The 25,405-nt window shown below is 38.1% G+C and overlaps 1 protein-coding gene across 2 annotated transcripts; it reads right to left on the bottom strand.

Moving 5' to 3' along the window:
• Nucleotides 1–694: 694 nt before the first annotated feature.
• On the bottom strand, nt 695–25,312 carry pdgfab (platelet-derived growth factor alpha polypeptide b). 2 transcript variants are annotated; one of them, XM_039662792.2, is made up of 7 exons: nt 24,372–25,312; nt 23,285–23,384; nt 17,272–17,397; nt 15,675–15,865; nt 4,467–4,596; nt 3,754–3,881; nt 695–2,247 (listed from the first exon to the last, which is right to left on the bottom strand). In XM_039662792.2, exons 1-6 carry the CDS (start codon nt 24,432–24,434, stop codon nt 3,799–3,801), a joined length of 693 nt encoding a protein of 230 aa, XP_039518726.2. In that variant the 5' UTR covers nt 24,435–25,312; the 3' UTR covers nt 695–2,247; nt 3,754–3,798. The 2 variants fall into 2 exon arrangements, with proteins under 2 accessions (XP_039518726.2, XP_039518727.2); XM_039662793.2 differs by lacking the exon at nt 3,754–3,881 and having other exon boundaries at nt 701–2,247; nt 24,372–25,308.
• Between the last annotated feature and the right edge of the window lie 93 nt (nt 25,313–25,405).

Genomic DNA, 25,405 nt, shown 5'->3' with positions numbered 1-25,405 from the left:
CAGCCCTCGGAGATCTCAGCGCACAAACTCATCTCTTAGGTTTCTGTTAAACACCATCTAACATTTTGCTGCCCAAGAAACATTGTGTTTGTTTACATGCACAACAAACCCCCTTTATGATATTAAAGGATTTTGACGTCAAAATGTGAACAGACGTGAGCACAAAATGAGTCGCCAGACGAGAGTTAAAGGTGTTGTGAAAACAGAGTCTTAGGCAAAAATCTAGATATGGCAATCGGGTTTTTCTTAAAACTCAGTTCTTCCATTGGGAAAGGACTGTTTTAAAGGGATAGTTCACTTTGAAATTAATTTTTGGTATGTTTTAGGTTACCTCAAAGGCATCCAAGATGTAGATGACTTTGTTTCAATTTTGAAATTTTGAGATCACTTGGACGTGGCTGTGGTTACAAGAGGTAAAAACGATATAAATACTGTTCGTTTTCTCTCACAAACCGCTCGTTTCGTGTCTTAGGCCATCAATGTGTACTTACATTTACGAGTCATTAAATCATGTTTAATTTGGACTTCTCTGTGCATGCTCTTTGAGGTGGTGACCATAGACCTCCATTATATGACTGACAGACAAGAACGGTTTGACCTAAAAATATCAAAATTGAAAATGCTGTGGAAACAAAGACACCTACATCTTGGATGCCCTTGAGGTAAGATAAAACATACCAAAAATTAATTTCAAAGTGAACTATCCCTTTGAGTTATTTACATGATTGTGCGCATTGTCTGATTATTAATAATCAGTGTAAGTTTGTGCATGTAATCACACTCAGTTTAATGGTGTAATCCATACAATCGGCAGCATAACAAACATTTTTCATAGCCAACAGTCTTCATTCACAAGCAGTGAGAGCATTTCTGTGTATATCGAGGGGAAAATAATTACATTTCTACATAAACCTTCAATTATAATGTAAATTTAAGACATAAGAATGAACAATTTATACTGAAACTGGGAATTTGAGGCCCAACGTGAATGGTATGTCATTCAAAAATCGAAATAACAGAATCTGACATTTCTGGTGTCTTTAAGTGTGTGAATATGATAAAAATGTACTCTGTATTTTTTATTTTTTTCGATCTGTTTATTTATTACAAAGCTTCATACCTAAGGTAAGTGTTTATTGGTTATTTGAATGACCTTTGTCTATGTTTGTATGTTAGCATTAACTATTGTGTTACGGCGAGTAAAGGAGGAAATGATGAACTAACATCTTATGACTGCCATCGAACATGTGTGATGGCCAACCTGTTGATACCGAGTAGCATAGGGTCATCTCGTCCCATCATACAACCATTACACCACAATAACTGAATACATAAACATACTTCCTGCTTGATTCTACATTAGCATTATAAATATATTTTAACAAAAATAAAGCATCTTTCCACAACTATCTCTTGCACATGTCTTCCCACGACACATATTTCCAGGACAAAAACCTAGTTTTGAGATATGCAGTAAATTATAAGCAAGAATGAAATGATATATTGAGAAAATGATACTGCTAATACTTGCAGATCAAAGAAGATGAGCTCCTCTCACATTGGACTGAGAAACGGAGAGGGTGAGAAGGAGAGATCGCATACATAAATACTTTATTCTGGCATAATGAAGTAAGTCTTCTGTAAGTCTTTGTTCACGGACAGGCAGTTGAAATCTTCGGAAGGACAGAGCTTTCTAGGCACATTGGAAATAGCAGTTCAAATGTTCTGGACCCAAAAGGACGAAGGTAGAGAATATCAGAAAATAGCGTCTTCCACGTTAGCAAGGTTATATGACAGTACATCCCTTATGTTCTTCCTCTTTTTGAGTCCACTGAGTTAGTTCATCCTTCGAGGACTCCCGCTTGAGCGCATCCCAACCCAAGCATGTGAAGTTCATGGTCTCTACTTAGTGTTCTCCAAAAGACTTTCTCCTCATCTTTGACCTTTACGAGAGTTGCGTACATAAACAACAGAGAGACGACACAAACATCGTTCCTGCCCAGTGTTTGACCACTTAATAATTAACTGAATACCAATCTTGTTTGTCTTCAGTGTTTGACAGAGTACATAGAAAGCACCTTTGGTGTTGTGTTTGTGTACAATGTTCCTCTGGAAACAGTATCTTTTCTTTTGAACAGCAATGGGGTCAGTAGGGTCAGAATTCAGAGGTCGAAGTCCCCCCCGAAGTTTTACGCAGCCACTGTTGTCTTTCAATCGCTCGTATGATGCGTTTTCACCTCATGTCCACTGGAGGGAGAGAAAGAAAACAAAACAGCTGTCAACAAGCAATTGCTTTTTTTTTTAAGTTAAGACTGTGATTTGTTCCTTAGTAAGACATGCGGTTTGTGTTTGGGTGACACATATCCACCACACAGTGATTTTAATGAGGGTTATCAGGCGGGCTGTGCAAATTTAAGAAAGAAAGACCAATGTGAAAGACACAATCTTTGTGATCAAGTTCACCAAACCATCAATCCACACATTTTCATACACAAACACGCAAACTCTTTTCCAAAAACCTAGTGAGCTGCCTAGCTAGACAGCATTTTTAGGTATCATAGACACACTGTTGAAAAAAGGCTATTTCAAAAGGTATGAAAATGTTTTTTAAGAAAAAAACATATGATGCTTTACTTGATCCCTCACGAAGAAAGCAAAGTACTTTTATTGAATTCACTGCTAATGTGTCTTTAAAAAGGGCTATGCTAACAATACGATAATCTATTGGATTAAATTGGAGTCGAGTTTCTGCATAGTTGAAAAGCTTTCCAAAAGAAGTCACTTCCATTTCAGTTACGATGTCGCCTTAAAAGGTAGTTGCCAGAAGGCAAAAGACAGCAAGGCAGCTCACTTGGTTTTAGAACAGAGCTAAATTATATAGATGGTGAACACAATTTGATTTCATGAATAAGTGCACTCTCAGAAAAAAAGGTACAAAAGCTGTCACTGGGGCTGTAGTACCTTTTCAAAAGGTAAACTTTTGTCCATTTTAGGTGCTAATATGGACATTTACGTGCTAATATGTGCATTTAAGATGGTAATATGTGCATTTTAGGTACTAATATGTAAATTTTTGGTGCTAATATGGACATTTAGGTGATAATATGTTCATTTTAGCTGCTAATATGTACATTTTAGGTGCTATTATGTGCATTTTAGGTGGCAATATGTGTATTTTGGGTGCTAATATGTACATTTTTGGTGCTAATATGGATATTTATGTGCTAATAAGTGCATTTTAGGTGCTATTATGTACATTTTAGGTACTAATATATACATTTTAGGTGCTAATATGTGCATTTTAGGTGCTAATATGTAAATTTTAGGTGCTATTATGTGCATTTTAGGTGGCAATATGTGCATTTTGGGTGCTAATATGTAAATTTTTGGTGCTAATATGGATATTTATGTGCTAATATGTGCATTTTAGGTGGTATTATGTACATTTTAGGTGCTATTATGAACATTTCAGGTGCTAATATGTACATTAAGGTAGCAATATGCACCCTTTAGGTACAAAAGTGTACCTTTTGAAAAGGTACCACCACAGTGACAGCTTTTGTACCTTTTTTTCTGAGTGTGGCATCAAACAGACAAACCCGTGACACATGCAGCAAAGCGAAAACAGCAAAGTGCAAACGTCTCTAGTTCAGTGTTGCGTGACTCTGATTGGACGTCTCTCTCCTTCTCCTGATTGGATCATGCTAATGATTGGTTGAGAAGTGGCAGCGGTTCTGCCTACAGCTGTCCTACCTGGAGGATATTTTGGTCCGCGGAGTGTAAGGAAATGTTTGACTTTTATTGAATATCCTTGTTGATCTGTGCTGCCACTGCATGCTTTCTGTGTTTCCGTTTTTTACCTTTTTTAACTGTGAGTGGGCCTGGAAACACAAGTTTGGGGAAGAGTTCAAGCAGATGATGGGCAGAGATTGGTTGAGTAGAAAAAAGGAAAGCAAGAAAGAAAGAAAGAAAGAAAGCAAGAAAGCAAGAAAGCAAGAAAGAAAGAAAGAAAGAAAGCAAGAAAGAAAGAAAGAAAGAAAGAAAGAAAGAAAGAAAGAAAGAAAGAAAGAAAGAAAGAAAGAATTTATGGCCTCGGGGAGGTGTAAAACAGACTGTAATTGCACTTCATAAATATTTGAGCCTTATGAGCTTCCAATCCTTTTATCTCGGCACACGAAAGGAAAAACCTGTTGAACCTGAAGGAGAAACCTCAGACACACGTCTACGTGCTTCAGCATTCGCACACACCTGTTGCCTTTCTTATGCCTTCAATTGCATCATTGGCAAACACAGTATAACACAAGCTCATGCAAACATTGAAGTTTGGCAATAGCAGACTGACCAACAGGTGTGTTTGTATGTGGTAGCAGCACAATGCCACAGGCCGAAGACTGCACACTTCATCGCCAAATAGTCATTCAAAGATCAGGCTAAACATTCGGAGTATGTATGCAGAAAATGTATACCTGCGTCTGCTTCCACATGCTCCATCACATGATGATGTGACGTGCACACGCATTCCAGGTGATCCTCTAATCGGACAAGCACCTCCTTCAATTTCGCTTTCTTACGCGAGGAAAACTCTACCTTCGCCACCTGGTAGAAGAGAGAAAAAACGGGTTATCATGTCAGCTCCGTATGCCCATTTTTTTAATTGGAACGCATGATTATCAATGGTATTCAGATTTGATGTTTTAGCAGCACAGATTCTTACTGATCCTGACAGGGTACTTCATGACCAGTTAGCTCAGCTAACACTGCCAAATGGCGGAAACAGTGGAAAAATATGTAGAACAATTTCTGGGCAATAAGCCCAAAACAGTTACCCGTTCCATAGTTAAAGCCCACTAAACTCACACAGCCTTACACAGGGATCGACTCACGTCTTTTGTTGTACTCATTTTGACGCTTAGGCCTATATTCCTAATCATTGTTCTTCTAATGCTTGGCTGACTATATTCATGGTGGGGTGGTATATGTTTAGAAGGCCACTCCTGGAAGGCCACTGTCCTGCAAAGTTTAGCTCCAACCCCGATTAAACGCACCTGAACCAGCTAATCAAGGACTTATAAGGTTAGACATTAGTTTTGTTCAGTGTTGTAGTCGAGACCACCTCACTCGAGTCCGAGTCGACACCGAGAGCAGAGAGCGTCGAGTCCGAGTCAAGACCGAGCCCATAGAGAGTCGAGTCCGAGACCAGAGACGGTCGGGTTGATTACCTAATTTACTTTTATTTACTCAGAGAAATCCTTTTTTTTTTTACTGAATTTACTTGGAGTTTAAAAAATATGATCAGTTTAGGGTAAAAAGGCCACATAGTAGGTGGTGTTAAAAGTAATTTTATTACAATTTGTCATGCGCAGTTGCGCACTAGAAAATCACCAATCACTGGGGGTGTCAATCAATTTAAAGAAATATTTTATTAATATACATTAATAATCATGAAAAATATTTTTAATTGAACTCGAGTGGACTCGGGAATAATTCCGAGTCCTGAAAAAAAAAATGTTCGAGTACGAGTCAATTCCGAGTCCAAATGGACACGAGTCCATGACAAGACCAAGACCATTAAAATATGGTCTCGAGACTGAGTCCGAGATGTGTCCGAGTCTCGAGTACTACAACACTGGTTTTTTTAAATAAACCCCCAAACCAGGGTTCCTCAAATCCAACCCTGGAGGGCCACTGCCCTACAGAGTTTATCCCAAAAACTTGACTAAACTCACCTACATATAGACCTTGATTAGCTTTCTTAGAAATGGTATAATGGTAAATGGACCGCTTTCATAGAAATGATGGCCACCAAAGCGCTTTACAATTTGCCTCACATTCACTCATTCACACACCGACAGCGGTGTCAGCCATACAAGGCGCCATCCTGCTCGTCGGGAGCAGCTGGGGTTAGGTGTCTTGCTCATGGACACCTCAACACTTGGTCAGGTGGAACCGGGGATTGAACCACCAACCTTTCGGTTTGTAGACAACCTACATGAACCACTGAGCCATTGGATTTGAGGAACACATATATTCAATTACATGCCCATTATATGTATTCTGAACCAGGCTTCAGCTCATGCACACTGCCCAGTTGGCACATCCAGAACTGGAGAAGTGTTAATCTTAACCACGATAATCTCATCAGAGATACTGATGAGCTGATTTGCTGACATATCTAAAAAGAAAGCTGACATATACTGTATGTAAGAAGAGCTTTTTAGCAAGGAGCTACTTCAATGACCAGTTCGTAAGAAGTGAGACATAAATGAACGCACATTTGGTAAAAATAAAAGGTAATGTGTCCAAATACACATTGAGTGTGCAGAACACTCCAGAGTTGGCCAAAGCATTCAGGTTTGTGCGTTTTTGTGCGTATTTTTCTGGCTTCAAACTCAATCACTAAATGCATGACGCTCCGAGTGCAAATAAAAACTCAGTCTACCGTGCAAGTGCAATTGGTTTAACATCATGGAACAAATGACGCAACACTTGGAAACCCCTACAAACCTATAGAGGAACGTACAGAGGGTCAAAATGAAGGTGGGGAGCGAGAGGCAGTGAGACAGGCCAGTTTCGGTCGCTCTGTCCACCGGGTAACAGGTTTATGCCTCTTTCCCTCTGTCTGCTGCCCACCTCTCCCTCCTCTTGGACATTCTTGCGCTTGGTTATATTTACAGAGCCAAGTCTAAAACAGCCCGTGGCGTGCAAGAATGTTCTGCGACGGAGGATGATGGGTGAGACAGACACTGAGGGGCTTGAGAACCAGTCGGGGGGTTGGGTAAGGGGTTCAGGAAAGGGTCATAACAAGAAAAAAAAAGACTCCCCACATCATCCTTTGCTCCCCCCGCCCCAATATTTCCATTCAAATTCAATTTATCATTGCCTTTGCATCTCGGTTTGAAGTCCACAGTGACTATGCCTGAACTTCACACATGCGCTCGCCCACATACTCGAATGTGCTTTATAAAAAGCCCCAAGTTTCTCAGGAGGCCCTTCCAAGCCCTATTTATAAACCACTGTGCTTTACGCCGCTATGAAAGCCCTGCGAAATCCCAGCGCAGCGCACTAATGGTGTGACATCTGATCCGGCCCCGGCTCCAGCAACCCCAACCCCCTCTGACTCGCTCCTGAGCTCTGTGAGGACTATTGTCCAGGATCCGGATAATTGGCATTGGGATTTCCCCGCAAGAAAGGTTGATAAAGGAAGGGTGAGAGAATGAACGGGCATCAGGAGAGGTGCATCATGGGTAATTAGCATGGGAACAAAGGGAAACGGACAACGTAGCCAGGGGACAGGCAGTTTTGCTGCACATCTGTCAGTGGGTAAATCTGACGACAAAACGCCGCGGATAAAGCGAAACCGAGAGCCGTGGAAAGAGCGGGGGTCCGATGGCAGGCAGTCGACTGGTGGGGCGACCCGAAAAGAAAGAGGGGTGTGGGGAGCAATCGTTCTTATTGAGTGAGTGACAAAGAGAGGCCTGAACAGGAACAAGGGTTGCTGGGAGGGGGGGGGGGAATAAGGGAAACTTTTATCTCATGACCTGCATGTCTAGAGTTACAGAAAGAGTGGGTGAAATCTCTGCTGTAAAACACACACACTGGCACTCAGACAATCATGAAGATAAGGAGAAAAGGTGATCTAATCTGTGCACTTCCTGTCATAGCCCTTTAAAACCATCCCTAAACACCAGCTGAAAGGCAGAGAGTGAAAAGATTGAAAGAACATAATAGATGTGACGGCAATTACAGCCCACTTGCAAACAAAAACAAACAAACGAGAGAGAGAGAGAGAATTATATCCTATGTATGTAGTTATATATACTGTATTTTAAATTCATGACCATGTAAAGTTGGTAACAACATTTACATGATATGCCAGAATGGCCTGTTGGAGAAAAATTGCATCGCTGACATAACCTATGGGTCCACCACTAAAAGTAAAATTTACATATTTCATGGAGGAATTAATTGAAGTATTTCAATAATCTTTTTCAAATCCACTACAATGTCCATAGACTTTCATTGTACTGTAAATGCTTTACTGCAATCATGATTTTGCATTGAAATTTTTACAATGCAAATAAATGGACTTTTAATTAAAAGACTGCCTTCTTTTGTCAATTTATAGGTTATATATTATTATATAACTTCACAGAAAGACGTATGAAACACTTTTAACGTGAGCTTACAGTAAATGTATCCCTGTAAACAGAGCTATGTTGTTCCGAGTCCGACTTTGTCAGATACATCAACCTTTCCACTCTGATACAACAGGGTCTTTTGGAATATTCTGCTCTTTTCATTTTCTATATTAATACCACATTCATTCGAATTAGCACTATTTGTGTTTCCTCTGCGTTTGCGTCAGAGATGAGGCCCGTATCCTCACTAACCTGGGCCATTTGAGGCTCTTTAATACCCAAAATCAACACTCGGAACACATCTCATGCTTCCCCTGCCAGAATAAACCATGTATGATTTCCCTTCATACCAACCTCTGAAGGAGGGATCCAAATCCAGCTCATCCAAACACATAAACACTCACCTTTTGAACCACATCACATGCTGTATTCTTGCACTCACTTGCAAACATTCCAAATCAGGAATATCCTCACTTAGTCTCTTGATTAGGAATGAACAGCGGTGTGCCGGATTTAGTAACTTTAACAGTCTGATTAACCAGCGATGAAAATAAAATAAACAGCACCCATGCGCTCTCAGATGCCGATCTAGATATTCCTACTTCAAGGAAACTCCCACTGCCTTTTTCATTGTTGATGGATAAGGATACGTTTTCCAATTTGCTCAGTTTGAGTTCAGGTATGCTGATTTGGAGATGGGTTGATACGAAACCTCAAAACCTCAGGAAATCACATTAAGACTAAAAGTCTGTCAAAAAAAAACTCTGAGTTGATTTCCTGACCTAAAATCACCATTGAACATAATTTATAATTTATTGTCATAATTGAGTTTTTAACAATCCTTTTTATCACCTACTACTGTATCTTAAAATATATAATTCAGCGACAAAACAAATGGCAAAATTAAGTAACTCGATGCTTGCTAATTTGAGGCAACGTGACCATTGAGCAGAGGTCAACTCCATGCAAATGAGCAGCGATGTGATGTGGCGGCTCTGGGGGTGGGTCTTTAAAGTGCATGAACTTTAAAAGTTTGATTTCAGTGGGACTAAAACCACATTTTGATGTTTACTTTTTTTTTTTAAAGACCTTTTTTCTTACAATTGCGAGTTATGCAATTCTGACTTTATATCTCGCAATTCTAAAATCTTTTCTCGGAATTGATATAAAGTCCAAAGACTGTTTTTTTCAACACGGATTCTGACTTTATAACTCCCAATTGCGTATTATAAAGTCAAAATTGCAAGATGTAAATATTAAACGGTTAGTTTATGGAAGATCTGAATTTGAGATCTGAATTTGAGCAGTCGAATTTGATCAACCTGAATCTATTTTATCTGAAATTCTGTAAGATGATTTTTTTTTTTGGATCTGAATTTGTAAGCATTGAAAAATGTTCATCAAAATTCAGGTTTTTAAAATGGAATTCAAGAATTTTCATAGGCCTGTTTAAATTTCAGAGGTAAATTCGAAACAAATAAATTCAGATAAATGTTTTTCAAAATAAAATATTTCAAAACTAAGTAATCAGTGGCTGTTAAATTTCAAATAGTTATGTCTCTTATTTGCTTCCATATTAGTTCACCCCAAAATTAAAATTCAGTAATTTCTCACCCTCATGTTGTTCCAACCCCGTAAGACATTCGTTCATCTTCGGAACACAAATTAAGATATTTAAGATATTAAGATCGCTCCTGCATACTAGTCCATAGGCTTCTTGAGGGAATGACACTTGCTGGCATCGAAAAGTCATCAAAGACATCATTAAAATAGTCCAAGGGACTACAGTGGCTCAATTTTAACTTTATCAAACGACGAGAATACTTTTTGTACAAAAAACAAACAAAAATGTCTTTAATGACTTTATTTCAACTATTCACTTCCTTCTCCATGGGCCTGTAGTCAGTTAACGTAGTGTGATTGCGTAAAGCTACGTCACATGTAGGCTCACTATTGGCCGACGCTGGTCATGTGTGTAATGCGTTTGACGTACAATCAACAGAAGCTTACGCTATTAAACTAGTAACCTGACTCACGCAGAGGGAGAAATAAACGAATAGTTGAAATAAAGTCGTTATTTTTGTTGTTTTTTTTGCGCACAAAAGTGTTCTCGACGTTTGATAAACTTAAGATTGAGCCCCTGTAGTCACTTGGACTACATGACATTTCGATGCCAGCAAGTCATTCCCTCAAGAAGCCTATGGACTAATAAACAGGAGTGATCTTAATATCTTAAATATCTTAATTTGTGTTTCCGAAGATGAACGAAGGTCTTACGGGGTTGGAACAACATGATGGTGAGTAAATACTGACAGAATTTTCATTTTTGGGTGAACTAACCCTTTAAGGTATTTTTGATTAAATCTGAGAGCTAGATCAATCCTCCATAGGCTTCTTAAGGGATCGAAACTGGCCGTCCCAAAAGTTATGAAAGACATCGTTAAAATAGTCTGACTGACTACAGTGGTTTATCAAGCGACAGAGTTTTGAGCAGAGTTTTGAGATTTCACGTAGTGAAACTGCACAAAGCTTCTAGGTTGTACGTCACACGCATCACACACATGACCAGCGTCGGCCAAAAGTGAGCCTGCGTATGATGTGCGAAACAGAAGATTTGCGCAATATCACTACTTGAAATCTTACGGCCCACAGGGAAGGAAAGGAATAGTTGAACAAAGTCGCACAAAAAGAATTCTCGTCGCTTAATAAACTTAAGGTTGAGCCACTGTAGTCACTGACGACCAGCTTCAATCCTTTAAGAAAGCCTATGGAGGAGTGATCCAGCTCACAGATTTAATCAAAAATATCTTAATTTGTGTTCTGAAGATGAGCGGGGTTGGAACAACATGAGGGTGAGTAAATTACTGACAGAATTTTCATTTTGGGGTGAACTATCCCTTTAAATCTTGAGAAAAAAAAAAGTGAGAATTGCGAGTTTATTTCTCATAATTGCGAGTTTATATCTCACAATTCTGACTTTATAGCACATAATTCTGACTTTATAACTTGCAATTGCGGCTTTATATCTCAAAATTCTGAACGCAAGTCAGAAATGCGAGATGTAAACTCGCAAATTGTGAGAAAAAAAGTCGAATTGAGATAAGTCCCAATTACCTTTTTTATCTTTTATTCTGTGGTGGAAACAAGCTTCCATAGATCTGAGTCTCCTCACTATAAAATGAGGTTTATTCGACAGCTCCTCTCCCCTCCCCCAGTCCTCCACTGCAGCACCTGTTGTAGTAATGTGTGATGATGTTTGCATGCGAGTGTGTGTGTATGTGTGTGTTTTAGCAAGGCTAATAGATACAAACTGCAACACAGCAGTTCTGGTAAAATCATTAGTAGTGTAACACCAGGACTGTAGACGAGAGAGAGAGAGGAGGGGAGATGAGGTGAGGTGAAAGAGACTGGACAAATATGAACTGAACAGGAGGAAACATATTACTTAATATTTCACCAGAATGGAAGTTAAAAGGTCCAAATGTCTTTTTGATAGAAGCATGTGCAGAAGATCCACCTGCCAATTTTAGCCTGATTTGAACTAAAGCTGAAATATTTATGTCATATTTTATTGCTGTTTTGACATCTGTTACTGAAACTAAATCTTTGCCAACAGGTTTGGAGATTTCAGTTCCAACTCAAGCAGATAGGAGCTGTACTAGCATGACACGAACGGCTGATGAGTGAACCGAGTTGCCTTAAAGCAACTTTAGGTGAAAGACTTGAACAGAATCCATCAGAAGAATATGCTGTGCTGGTAAGAAGAAGAAAGAGCAGCTATCAACTCCTGTTACACTTTACGTAACAGCTCAATCACTACTGTGAAAGAGAGAGGGAGACGGGCTAAATGCCAGAGAAAACATGAAGAAAGATAAAAGGATTGCAAAAGAGAGGAACATGTAGCAAAAGACAGTCAGACAGACAGACAGACAGACTAGGTAAAGTTTAACTCTAGCAAGTGTTGATAGACTCATTATCTGGTGTTATGTTCCACACCCAGGAGTGTTTCCTTTGAAACAAGCTTATCACTGCAATGAACCAAAGTACAGCAGAAATGTGGCAAAGCACACACACACACACACACACACTGAGGTCTATTTACAGTCTGTCTTTTTTATATCACGGCTCTGAACAGCGGTAGCTTGTGCAGACCTGCTCCTTTTTTTAGGATGAGAAGGAAAAAGTAAGTGAAGGGTAAATATATCTCTTAAGGGCATTTTGCTCAAATATATACAGTCATAGCTGGAAAGAAACACACATTATATATTCTCGACCTATCCCTGTGCTAGGTGCTGGAAAAAAACCTTACAAGACTAACATCTGTATTCATTTTATGTGGAAAAAAAAATGGATAGTGCTATACAATCTACTGAATCTCCACTAAGAAGATTGTGAATTATGAATTAATGTTTCAAAACATTTTCATGGCCATTCAAAAGCACTTTGACAAGAATTTTGTAATGTTTTTTTAAAGCTACAGTCCAGCGTTTTTCCTCTTTGTCGCCATCTCTGTTCGAAATCTGCAATTGCAATCATTCGCGGAATTATCAACTTTACGCGAGTTGTGCTTCGGCATGGCACAGCGTGGATGAACACGATGTTTGAGGAGAGTGTGAGGCGGTCAGTCCCGTGCCGGTGTGGATACTGGCGTTCAGAATCACAGATTATTATTTTTGGAAGTATGGCCAACATAATAATTTTCACCGGAAATTGTCACCTGAACAACTAAGTAATATCCACTTTTGTTCTGGTTATGAAATTGCAGTAAATCAATTTCAGAATTGCAAGGCTGAAAAATACAGTAAAATTGTGAAATATTATTACAATTTAAAATTTCCTATTTTTATGTTTTGAAATGTCATTTATTCATGCAATGGAAAAGCTGAATTTTTAGCATCATTACTCCAGTCTTCAGTGTCACATGATCCTTCCGAAATCATGATTATTTGATGCTCAAGAAACTCACTTGCAGCTCTTCTCTGATGATGTATTAACTGACGGGAGGGCGGAGCAACCTGTCACTCACATGAGAGCCAACAATAGCAAACCACAACCATCCAACCAATTCCATGGAAAAATTTAAGTCCCGCCCCTATACGTTTTCTTGTGCAAGAAGCGGTTTCATTCATTCATACCTCACAATAGGGAAGAAAATACTATAGCACCTGCCGTTTCATGCTGACTTTAAGTGGGACTAAAAGGGGGTGTGGCTTGGAGTGGGTGTGTCCTGATATTTCTGTGGGTGATATCATATGTTGTACCACTTGTCCTGCATCTAAGATGGTTGGAGTTTGAGCAAATATAACGTTGTCTAAGAATTAAACAACAAATAAAATATTTCACTGCACATCTGGAGTCTTGGTGCTTAAAGGGATACTTCAGGATTTAGCAGTACGTTTTGTATTAGTAGTAAACGTGTAGTATTCTCAAATCACCGTGCTTTCCACCCTCATATCCCCCTGAGACGAGAGATTTATGTATTTTTGTCTGGAAAAAATCCTCCGATGACGCAAAAATCGTAATTTTGCATCATCTGAGGATTTGTTGGCCAGCGGCTAAAGACTACAGTCAGTAGTCGGGTCTGTCCCGCATGTTCTCAACCCGTCCATAGAGGGTGGGATCTCACTCACAGAATGAACACATAGTGTCAGCCATCTTTTTTGGAAGCTAAGATAGCAGGCTCTTGTTCTGTGGAGAAAGCCGAGTAGTAGGGGGTACTAGGGGTGGCACGGTACATGAAAAATCACCCGAACCGTTCGGTTCGCTTGTCTCGGTTCGGAGCGTGTGTGCGTCTCACGGTTCGACGCATGCGCAATGTAACCTCGTGCCTGTATGTGACGTGTGTTTTCTTTTCGCGCGACATAAACTTGTTCGACTTGGACCGGCGCTGCACAGAGCGACCGGTGAATAACATCAAACTAGAGCGGGAAACGACGGCTCCGTCACTCACTTTCGCGGTATTTGATGTCATTACCGATCGCTCTGTGCAGCGCCGGTTCAAGTTAGTAAACAAGCCAGTAAAAGTGGAGTATGGAGCGCTGCAGGTCACGGCACGCGGAGAAATGGCAAGAGATGAGGGAGTTGGAGGATGCGCTAGCGTCCTATAAGTCTGGTATAAGTCCGGTGTGTGGGAACATTTTGGATTTCATGTTATGATATTTTAATATATTAACGCTACAGTGGCACTTTATGTTTAGATAAGAGCTTCAGTCATACGTTTCCAAATCCTGCACTTTAATTTTAAGTGGAAAAAATTACCCTCACTCTCTGGGAATAGAAGCATTGTTGATGCTGTTTTTGTGTTGAGGTTGAACTTAAATTTCACTTTATGTTTATGGCCTTTGCTATTGCTATAGCTTAATTATCTATAGGCAATGAGGTTTCATGTGTTTTGACATTTAAAAGACAGCGTTTTAAGAGTTCCTCTCCTTTTCTTTTAAAAGAGAATTTTGGTAAGAGCTACAAAAGTTAGCAGTTGATACATGAAAGTTAATTTCTTTGTGTAAATATGATTTTCTGTGATAAAAATGCACAAGTTCTTGTAGAGATAGTGATACACATTCTCCTTTTTTTGCCAAATAAACAAAAAGCATGTCAATTTCTTCTCTCTTGCTGTATCAAAATCTCACCTAGCTTTCCTCTGAGATAGTCCCAAAATGTGCTTAAAGTCAAGTCAAATTCAGTTTGTGCATGATTGCATGAATATAATATATATTTTTTTAATACTGTATCCTAAAGTGTGGATAATTAAGCTATATATCACATGCTGAAGTACATTTTTGGAGTGTTAAGATTAAAAGAAAAAATAACAAGAACCGTACAGAACCGAAAACCGTGACCCTAAAACCGTGATACAAACCGAACCGTCGGTTTTGTGAACCGTGCCACCCCTAGGGGGTACCGTCCTCTTTTTCCCGGACATGTCCGGCCGTCAAGATCATAAAATATCCGGGGTTCAGCTTTTGCTTTCTGCAGTCGCTATTCATTGTTTACATGCACACCTTTTGACATTTTGGGCGATCTCAAATCCCGGAGACTCACTAGTAGCCTAGACTTGTTGTTTAACTACTGCGCTCTGTTACCGGTAGGCGTGGCCTCCTAGGGCAGCGAAGCAAGTGCATTCTGGGAGTTGTTGTCTTTCATCCACATAAGCCAAAAATACATTTTCTGGCCTTTTTCAGTCTAGGAAGCTCCAAATTTAAAAAAAAAAAAAAATCACATTTCTTCTACATAAATGACTCATTTTAAATACACATTCATCTTTCCACAGGTGAAGTATCCCTTTAAAGGAATTGTTCACTTCAAAATGATTTCATCATTTACTCACCCTCAAGTTATGCTATGGAAGTCAATGGGGTACATCAACTGTGTGGTTACCGACATTCTTCAAAATATCTCGCCCAACAATTTGAGGGCGAGTAAATAATGACAGAATTTTAACTTTGAAATGTGAAACTAATCCTTTCAGATATAATGTCAACATCAACCCCATAGCACTGAAATGACTTCACAGGACTCGGGATGCAGTGCTTTTACCTTGACAGTGCGGTGATGTTTTTTGGAGGGGTGACAGCGCATGTTGCCTGTGTTGCAGCAGCCTGTACAGCGTTTCACCTCCACGCACGGCGGCCATATTAGGAAGTTTGCAGCGGTGGGATCCACTTGACTGCGGGGGATCTCGTGGATCACTGTCCGTGTCTTGCACATGGCGGGTACCGCCTCCTCTACTGAACACAAGAAATGAGGATTGCATGGAGAAATTAATATCCTAGAATAAAGATATGACTTTAGCATAATCACAGCAAACTAAAATGAAAATAAAAATAATAATAATAAAAAAGAAAATGGTATTCAGTAGCATGGCATCACCATTTTTCCCAGTTATATACAGTAATATACCGTATAACACTGATAACTTTATTTATTAATACATATTATTATATATACACACACACACACACACACATATATATATATATATATATATATATACAGTAAATATACATATAATTAATACATGATAAACATGGAAAAATGGATCTTGCTATACAATTAACTGAACGTCCATTCAGAAGATTGTGAAAGGAATAAATTACAAAAAAAAAAATTACATATATATATATATATATATATATATATATATACAGTAAATATACATATAATTAATACATGATAAACATGGAAAAAATGGATCTTGCTATAAAATTAACTGAACGTCCATTCAGAAGATTGTGAAAGGAATAAATTACACAAAAAAAAAAATGAATACATTTATAAAGTATAGACCACCAAAGCTTCTCTGTAACTGATGCCATCCAGCTAAACAAAAAGGCCCCTTAAAACTGCAAGAGTGGCAAATATTAAAGAGCGTTTTTAATATTTACCTAGCCCAAAATAAGACTGAGATCGGCGTTCGATCTAGAGGTTTGGACTCAGAGCAACTGTTGTAACAAAAATGGCACACAGCTATTCTGAGGCCTTAAGAGTTTTTCAGTGCGTTTGACTGAGTGATTGGGAGGTACAGAGGGGCCGAAATATCCCGGCACACAAAGGCACACACACACCGCTGCACTCCACGATTGATGTGAAAGGGAAGGAAGAGTGTATGTCAGAGCTCTATGTGCCAGTGTGAACTCTGTTCAGTTCAGCGAGCTGTGACATGAACTCTGAATGTTTGGAATTTCCTGGCTCGGATACGTTTGTGTATCACCAATCAAAATACTCTCACGGACAATCAAATAAAGAGCTGCCCTCCAATCATTAGGATTTCCTGAATAAAACTGACATGCTCTGCTTTTTATGTGCTGAACATTTGAATTGCACCAATCAAATGCATTAAAACATCTTCATGACACCAAAACTTCTGAGTAGTAATACACTTTCCCATGCACAAATTTGCTGTTTGGTGCCAGATTATTGTTCCCAGGTTGATAGTTTTTAGTTAATTGCTACAAACGAATGCAAGGCCTGCTAAAGTTGTGCCATGGCAATAGTAAAACCATTATATCAACAAAAGTTCATGAACTGTTTATGGATGCCAAGCAACTGTAGAATTGATCATATCCGATTACATAGAGCAAGAACCAGGCCTACTAATTGACGAAATACTTCTTAAATTGAAGGTTTGTCTTACCCACACTCCTCTTCCGTCTGTGGGACAGCTGCAGACTCTTGAGATCTGAGGAACCGGCCTTATATGAGTGATGGTTCTTCTGGTGGTGCTTCTGTTTGACCTTCTCGATCACCTCATTTCCAGGACCTCATCAAAACACAGGTTATACATATTAACTTTCATGTTACTTGTTGCCAAAAAGACAAATCACTTTTCCCCCCTTTTAAAGCCAAGATCAATCCACAATGAGGCTATTGAAAGTCTCCAGTAGATGCCCCGCAGCCTTTTCGAGGCGAAATGGCACTGCCGTGAGTGGCACCAAAGCATGAAATAATTTCCTTCTCCAGAAACTCATTTTTCCACAAACAATGGCTGCTTTATTCACGAGCTTAATTGGAAATTCATCACGATGGATTTCTGGAGGAACCATGTCATATTGGCCCTGAATGCGGTTGCCAAGTTTATTATAATGTCTTATGTACCACTGACAAGCCCAAAGAACAAATCTGAACTCCTGACAACCTGGTACAAATGAGTAAGACAGACATTTTAGGCTATTTAAAGAAGAGGCGGGACTGTGGGACTCCTGAATACAAAATCAGGTCAGTTATTAAGTGCTGTTTAGACGATTCATTGTGCTCACGAAAGGTTCACATTAATAATAAGGTTTAAAATCATGCGTGACGTAACGATTAAGAGATTAAAAAATAAAAAATGAGAAGATCATTATTTTGATTTCAAAAGCATCAAGCGTGTCCTTTGAAACATGACATCATTTCCTTTATTCCTATAGATCTAGTTGCACTTTGAGCAGACTGAAAGCATATTTATATGATATATGTTATATGATATATTTTGTCAAAAGAACCACTCAACAAAAATTGACAGTCTGATTGACATGTAAACAAATAATGGCAGTTCACTAGTTGCATTTTATTATAAAGTGTCATAAGCGGTGCGGTGTGGTAGAAGGTGTGAAAAAAATAAAATCCTGAAAAAATAATAATTTATATTTATATAAATTTTTTATTTATATTTAATAAGTAACGTAATTTATATTCATATAAATTTGCCATTTAATGCATATATCATTTGTGAACAATTAAAACAAATAAAAAAAGAAGAAAAAAAATTATACTATATACATACTGTAAAATGATTGCACATAGATTAAAAGTTCTATTTATATTTATATAGTGCAGAAATTGTTTGTTAATATTAAAACAAATAAAAATAAAAATTATATATATATATATATATATATACATACACTATGTACACGCATACTGTATGTATGTATGTATGTATGTAAGTATATATATATATATATATATATATATATAATTAACAAGATGGCATAGGTTGATCGTTATGTGATATTGTTCAATATTTTAGCTTGGTTTAGTTTAGCCAAGTATACAATGCAGTTAAACATCAAACTGACTAATGTGTGACGGTCAGTGAGAAGGACTGCGCCCAGCTCTGAGCGACGAGGGTGGGAGCGTCAGGAATGCTGAGAGAGCACAGCACCCAAACACACTCTCTGAACTTAAAAGACTGCATGACCACACACACAGTCCTGAAGCAGGAAACACAAGTGACATGTGTACAAAAGCCTCACTCTGTTCTGTGTCTCAGTCCGTCTCATCTTTCCTACTAAATGGAAGGCCATTGTTTTTAAGTTGTTTTTCCGACTCAGTCAAAGAGTAAGCGCTGACCCGCAGAGAGAGAGAGTTCAGCATTTGATCCTGCACAACACACCTTATCTCATGTTCAGATCAAAACTCAGTGTTATGATGTCAAACTCAAGAACTTTGTTCTCTCAAACTCAAAAACACAAGATGGCCGAATGGAGGAAAGTACTGTTGGCTACTACTGTCCAAGTACGCTCAAAGGAACAGTCCATGTTGTGGAGAATGGAACTGGAAGAAAATGCAACAATGTTGATTCATGTTGTTTCAAATCCGTATGTGAATGAGCAAATGAGATTGGAGATCCAGGCTGGAGGGATTTTCAGTGAATATTGACTTAATCTTGAAATTTAATCATGCATTTTTACCTTTTGATATGGATTTCTTTCGTTTATTTGGATTTGTCAGTGGTATCAATTCAAAGATATACATTTTTAGTAATGCAATTCAAATCTTCCAAAAGTCTCATACAATTTATTTAAAAGTGAAAGACGGACAGAGGGACAGACAGACAGATAGACGGACGGACGGACAGGTAGGTAGGTAGATAGATAGATAGATAGATAGATAGATAGATAGATAGATAGATAGATAGATAGATAGATAGATAGATAGATAGATAGATAGATAGATAGATAGATAGATAGATAGATAGATAGATAGATAGATAGATAGATAGATAGATAGATAGATAGATAGATAGATAGATAGATAGACAGGTAGATAGATAGATAGACAGACAGACAGACAGACAGACAGACAGATAGATAGATAGATAGATAGATAGATAGATAGATAGATAGATAGATAGATAGATAGATAGATAGATAGATAGATAGATAGATAGATAGATACTATCAGTAATTATTGTTTATTACATAATTTATTAATTATTTAATGAAAGCAAATATGTAATTTTATCTTAAAATGTGTTAATTTAATAATATATGTATCATTTACTTACTATATAATATATTTAATACTATATTAAATATATTCATTCTCTCTCTCTCTCTCTCTCTCTCTCTCTCTCTCTCTCTCTCGCTCTCTCTCTCTCTCTCTCTCTCTCTCTCTCTCTCTCTCTCTATATATATATATATATATATATATATATATATATATATATATATATATATATATATATATACTGTATATATATCCCTCATTTTCAAATGTCTTTTTCATCACTTATTCTTCCAGAAGTCATACAGGTTTGGAAAGACAAATGCGTGATTAAATGATGACAGAAGTATGACTTCATTCATAAGTCTATTATTCCTTCAACTCCGTTTCGCTCTAACCTTGTAAAACTGACACATTTTCATCAAGTATCATTTGCCAAGTGATTTTATCCACATTAGCTTGAAGAGCAATAATTACAGGGACGATCAACCAGTAGCGAGACACTTTTGTGTTCCCTCCTCACGACTGCACAATACTGATGAAAGCATTCTTCCAGTAACTGTGCCAATTGCAGGTTCTGAACTTATAATCTTTGCATTACCAGTGCAGATCTTTAACCACTAGGCCTCTATCATCAAACTATCTCTCTCTCTCTCTCTGTGTGCTTTCTCTGAATGAATTACAAAGGACAACATTAGCCCCTCTTCACGGATTGACAGCTGTCCTTTCATCAAACTCCATCTGTGGGGCTTTCTTGTGTATGTGAAAGCGCTAGCGACAGGAGAGGCGGACAGATGGATGTTGAGAAGTTAAAAGTCTGCTGGGAGGCGCAGAACAAGTGCAGTCTGTTCCAGGTGAGCGGAGGGGTCACGCGCCATGACCTCACCGAGAGAGAGACACCGTTTCCTCCCTAAATCACTGTCACTGCTTTCACAATCTCTAATTATCCGTCCATTAGCGGGAGATGCCTATCTGTGCCTTCCTCCTCTCATCATCATCCGCTCCTCGCGTGGACAGTTGATGAGGTTAGCGCTCTGATCTGAGGGATAACAGCCCGCTACTGCTTCCTAAATGAGACTAATCATGACCCGAAAACAGGAAAACACTCACAGCAACAATATCGAGATGCGTTTTATAATGATTTTGCGTGTGGTTCCTGAGTGGTTAAAGTTGAGAAACGAAAACGATTTCAGTCAACATAACAACACAACAAAACAACCTTCTCCAAGTCCTTCTCTTTCTCTCTGACTGACATGTGACGGCTTTGAACAGTCTTGACTTTAAAAAGATCTGAAAAGATACCAGGCGTCAGGCGTCTTTTACTAGTCTTTGGGTGTCAGTCAGACTGCCTGATTTATGTTGAATGTAGATTACTAGAGCACTAAAGCTAAGACACACAGACAGACAGACAGACAGACAGACAGACAGACAGACAGACAGACAGACAGACAGATAGATAGATAGATAGATAGATAGATAGATAGATAGATAGATAGATAGATAGATAGATAGATAGATAGATAGATAGATAGATAGATAGATAGATAGATAGATAGATAGATAGATAGATAGATAGATAGATAGATAGATAGATGGACACAGACAGACGGATAGACGGATAGATGGATGGACAGACAGACAGACAGACAGACAGACAGACAGACAGACAGACAGACAGACAGACAGACAGATAGATAGATAGATAGATAGATAGATAGATAGATAGATAGATAGATAGATAGATAGATAGATAATTATTATTTAATAATGAACGCAAATAAGGAATTTTATCTTACAATTGTCAATTTAATCATATATTTATCACATATATTTAATATATCAAACATTTCATTACATTTCACCCAAAAAAAGCAAAAGAGAAAAAGAAATTGGCCTAGTTTTGGACATTATTACCATGATAATTAAGCACAAATTTTCATTAGCATATTTCATCTCAAGATTTTGCAGTTCCCATATTCTAAATGGTGATTCTCATTATATTTTCACAGGATTTTTGTTTTCAACTGTGCTTAACCAAGGAGTTTTTCCTGAAGTGGCATGAATGCATGCAAAATTCACAAATATGAGATTATATATATATATATATATATATATATATATATATATATATACGAAGAGTTCAGATGCAAAAGCCTCTAAATGCCATTTGAAATTTTCTTCTAAAATGACCATTTTTATCAAGCTTGTATATTTAAGTTCAGTAATTTCACTTAAATTACAATTAATAGGTAATCTTCATTGCCATTTAAGTGAAATTACTGAACTTAAATATACAAGCTTGATAAAAATCATCATTTTAGAAGAAAATTTCAAATGGCACTTAGAGGCTTTTGCATCTGAACTCTTCATATATATATATATATATATATATATATATATATATATATATATATATATATATGGCAGGGTCAAATAAAAAAAAAATATTATTTTGCTATTAAAATAATAATAATAATAATAATATATATATATATATATATATATATTTTTTTTTTTTAAATAGCATAATAATCTCTTTTTTTTCCCATTTCAGAATGAAATATGACCCAGACATGTTCTTGACAGGTACCAGGTGTTCTTGGTGAGAATAACCCACATTGCATGTAAATACCTTCTAATTCAAACCAACAGCGGAGACAAAAAGCCCAACAAGCCCAAAAGTTTTTAAAAGCTGATATTGTTGATATATTTTATATCAAACTTCAAAAGAGCCCCTCCATTTGATATATTGCGAGTGCCTGTGTAAATAACTCAGAGACGGCTCGTGTTAGTGATCACTGTAATATTATCCAAACTAAAAGAGGCTGAAGAAGACACAGAACTAAGGAGGAAAACAAGTAGCAGAACATGAGATTTCAACCCTGCATAAAGCATATTTCTCTTTACTATTGTTACTGTTGCAACATTAAATGCCTGGAGGGCTTGTATTTATGATCTGTTATCATTATTCCCCCCTTCCCCCCCGCACACCTACGGTCTCACCGCAGAAACCAGACTGGTTACACTCACACCCCAAATTATACTGTCTTGGGTTTTTTTGTTTGTGTAATTACCGGTAACTCGACTGTAAATGAAATTATAGTGGGCAAATGAAACCACTTGTGGACAGCTTAAGTATAGGAAAACTTGGCTTGGCTTCCCATTCGCCGTGACGTAAGCCCGGACATGCGTTGCTCTAGTCTAAAAACAGAAAGAACTATTTATGACCCTCCACCCATTGGCCAGTATAAACGATACCTTTAAATTGTTTTGTGCCACTCATAAAATTCAGCTTCACGGCTTTGTGACATGTGCCGATAAACTTAAGCCACACGGCAACTACAGCAAACACCTGTAAATAGACCCCGCCATCGAGCCCAGGAGATTAGCAACTGAACAAAGTCCGCTGAGGTGTCAAGAAGACAATGAGCAGAATTTACCTGGGGAATTTACCTCCAGTAGCCGCTGGAGGTCGCTGATGCTGTTGATTTCGCTGTGGGACAGTCTGTCGATGAAATCTTGAGGGATTGCAAACTCCTTCTGTCGGCAAGAAGAAAGAGAGATCGGATTTCGGCATTTGATTTCGACTAATCTGATACGACACAGAAGTGTGTTCCTACGCGTCGCACTGACAAACGTGCATCAGTAGCATAAGGTGATAAATCAGTCAGAATAGGCATTTCTTATCACATCAACAAAAAAAGTATTGCATTTTATACATTAGTAGCTATAACCTACATGGAAATTTTTTAACATCAAAAAAAAAAAATCATTCTCCTTATGTTTATATTTTTTCTTAGGCTATATAAATGATCCCTCGTTAAAAATGCACAATGCCGTAAAAAAGCATGAGTTATAATGACAGCATCTTGAATAAATTACGAACAAGCGTCTCCTCTTTGTATAATTTCATCAATTTTTTGTTATGTTTGTCAGTAGGGGGCGATCTTCAATAGTCAACCCTGTTACCATGGGTTTGTGTAGTAAATCAGCTGTTTACTGAAAGGTGGACATTAGGAGAAATATCAGCTTGTGCACATGGTCAGTAATGGCTAATGAACTAGAAAAGCCCTCAAAAACTGTCAACCCTGTTACTTTTTTTTTGTAGAGGCATATTTATATCCCAATAATCATATATAAAAATAAATATAAAAATGCACTTATTTCGTATGATGTAAATGTTTTATAACAATCACTCATTTTGTACAATTACTAAAAAAAAAAACGCTTTACATATTTTTTACTTTACATATTCAAGAGAAAAGCTGATCACATGTTCACCCGCAACCACAATTGTTGAGTTGATATACCATAAAACATAAAGAATGATATGGAGCTGAGATTCATTGAACTGAAATCATTTATTAACCCCATTATAGGAAAAACACTGTAAAAGAATGACATTCAATTTAAAGCTGTATGCCAATATATAATCATGGATTATATAAATTCTGACCTGCACCAGTATGACAAAACTTTGCAGTGGACATAACAAGTGTCCGTTTGAGTGAGATCTTTCCACTTTACCTCAGCAGAGACCAGCAGAAGGTGCGAGGTGAGGAGCAGAAAGCAGCAGAATAAGGTTCTCATCTCCTTCCAATGTCAATTTTCCACCCGATAAGAAAGATGAAGACTGTAGGAGCCTTAGAACCGCTCCTGAGCGCAAAAAGTCCAGAACCATACCTTGAAGAGATCTCCCTTTAAATGACCCGAAGCACCAGCTCAAGTCTATGGAGGAGAATCCAAACTGTCCTGGTGGTACTCCAGGTGCTGGTCCAAATACGTCCTGTGAGGAATCTCAAAAATGATTTAGCTTGCAAAAGGTCGTCATGGCTGTCCAAGCCTGATCAATCCAAAGACAGAAACCCTTTTGCATTGCCTAGGTCAATTTATAGAATTAAACTCTAAGAGAAATTCTTCACAAAAGTTTATTAGCGAGTCCGTGCACCTCATATAAGAGCTCAACACTGGATCTTCAAGAAGCAGGTCGTCATGCAGTGAAAGTACAATCCCAGGTTAGTATCCATGAATAAAGAGCTCGGATTGGGTCTTGTTCCCTGGAGCTCGCGCACTGAATGCCGTCTCGAGCTCGTCTGATCTGCGGAATATATGCGCCTCCCCTCGCGCTCCGGTAATCACCGATGAGCGCTCGAGGAGGCGGTTGGCTGGAGCTTCATGTGAAATTTAACCCTTTAACCCCTTATTGAAGCAATCCAACCTCAAGTTTGAATATAAGATGTTGACGGGCCCTCGTTAAAAACTTAATAGCCGCGCTTGCAACCTCTTCAGCTGGAACAAGCATCGATTTAATCAAACTCTTCATTCATAACAGCCCACAACAAACATTAGCTAAGTAAACAGACATTAATTAAAAAGTTGTTAGCTAGCCTATATGAACCGTCAAACATCCTAGTTATGCTGACACGTAAAAAATTAATACGTTTAGAATAAAAATAAAATAATAAATAGGCCTAAAACGTTTTTCTTTTTTTCTTTTTTTGCGCAGTAACTGGGCTATATGTGCATTAAAAAATAACAGTGACCCTTCACAGTAAGGTTTT

The sequence above is a fragment of the Pimephales promelas genome, chromosome 3, assembly GCF_988280905.1.
Source record: "Pimephales promelas chromosome 3, fPimPro1.hap1.1, whole genome shotgun sequence".
Lineage (NCBI taxonomy): Eukaryota > Metazoa > Chordata > Actinopteri > Cypriniformes > Leuciscidae > Pimephales > Pimephales promelas.
This window is presented reverse-complemented; position numbering and strand designations above follow the sequence as displayed.

Excerpts from the sequence above, each read along its gene's own strand:
- pdgfab (XM_039662792.2), bottom strand. The coding sequence starts at position 24,434 with ATGAGAACCTTATTCTGCTGCTTTCTGCTCCTCACCTCGCACCTTCTG. Across the intron at positions 23,385-24,371 it reads TTCTGCTGGTCTCTGCTGAG|AAGGAGTTTGCAATCCCTCA; the intron begins GTAAAGTGGAAA and ends TCTTGCCGACAG. Across the intron at positions 3,882-4,466 it reads GCATGTGGAAGCAGACGCAG|GCCCACTCACAGTTAAAAAA; the intron begins GTATACATTTTC and ends TTGTGTTTCCAG.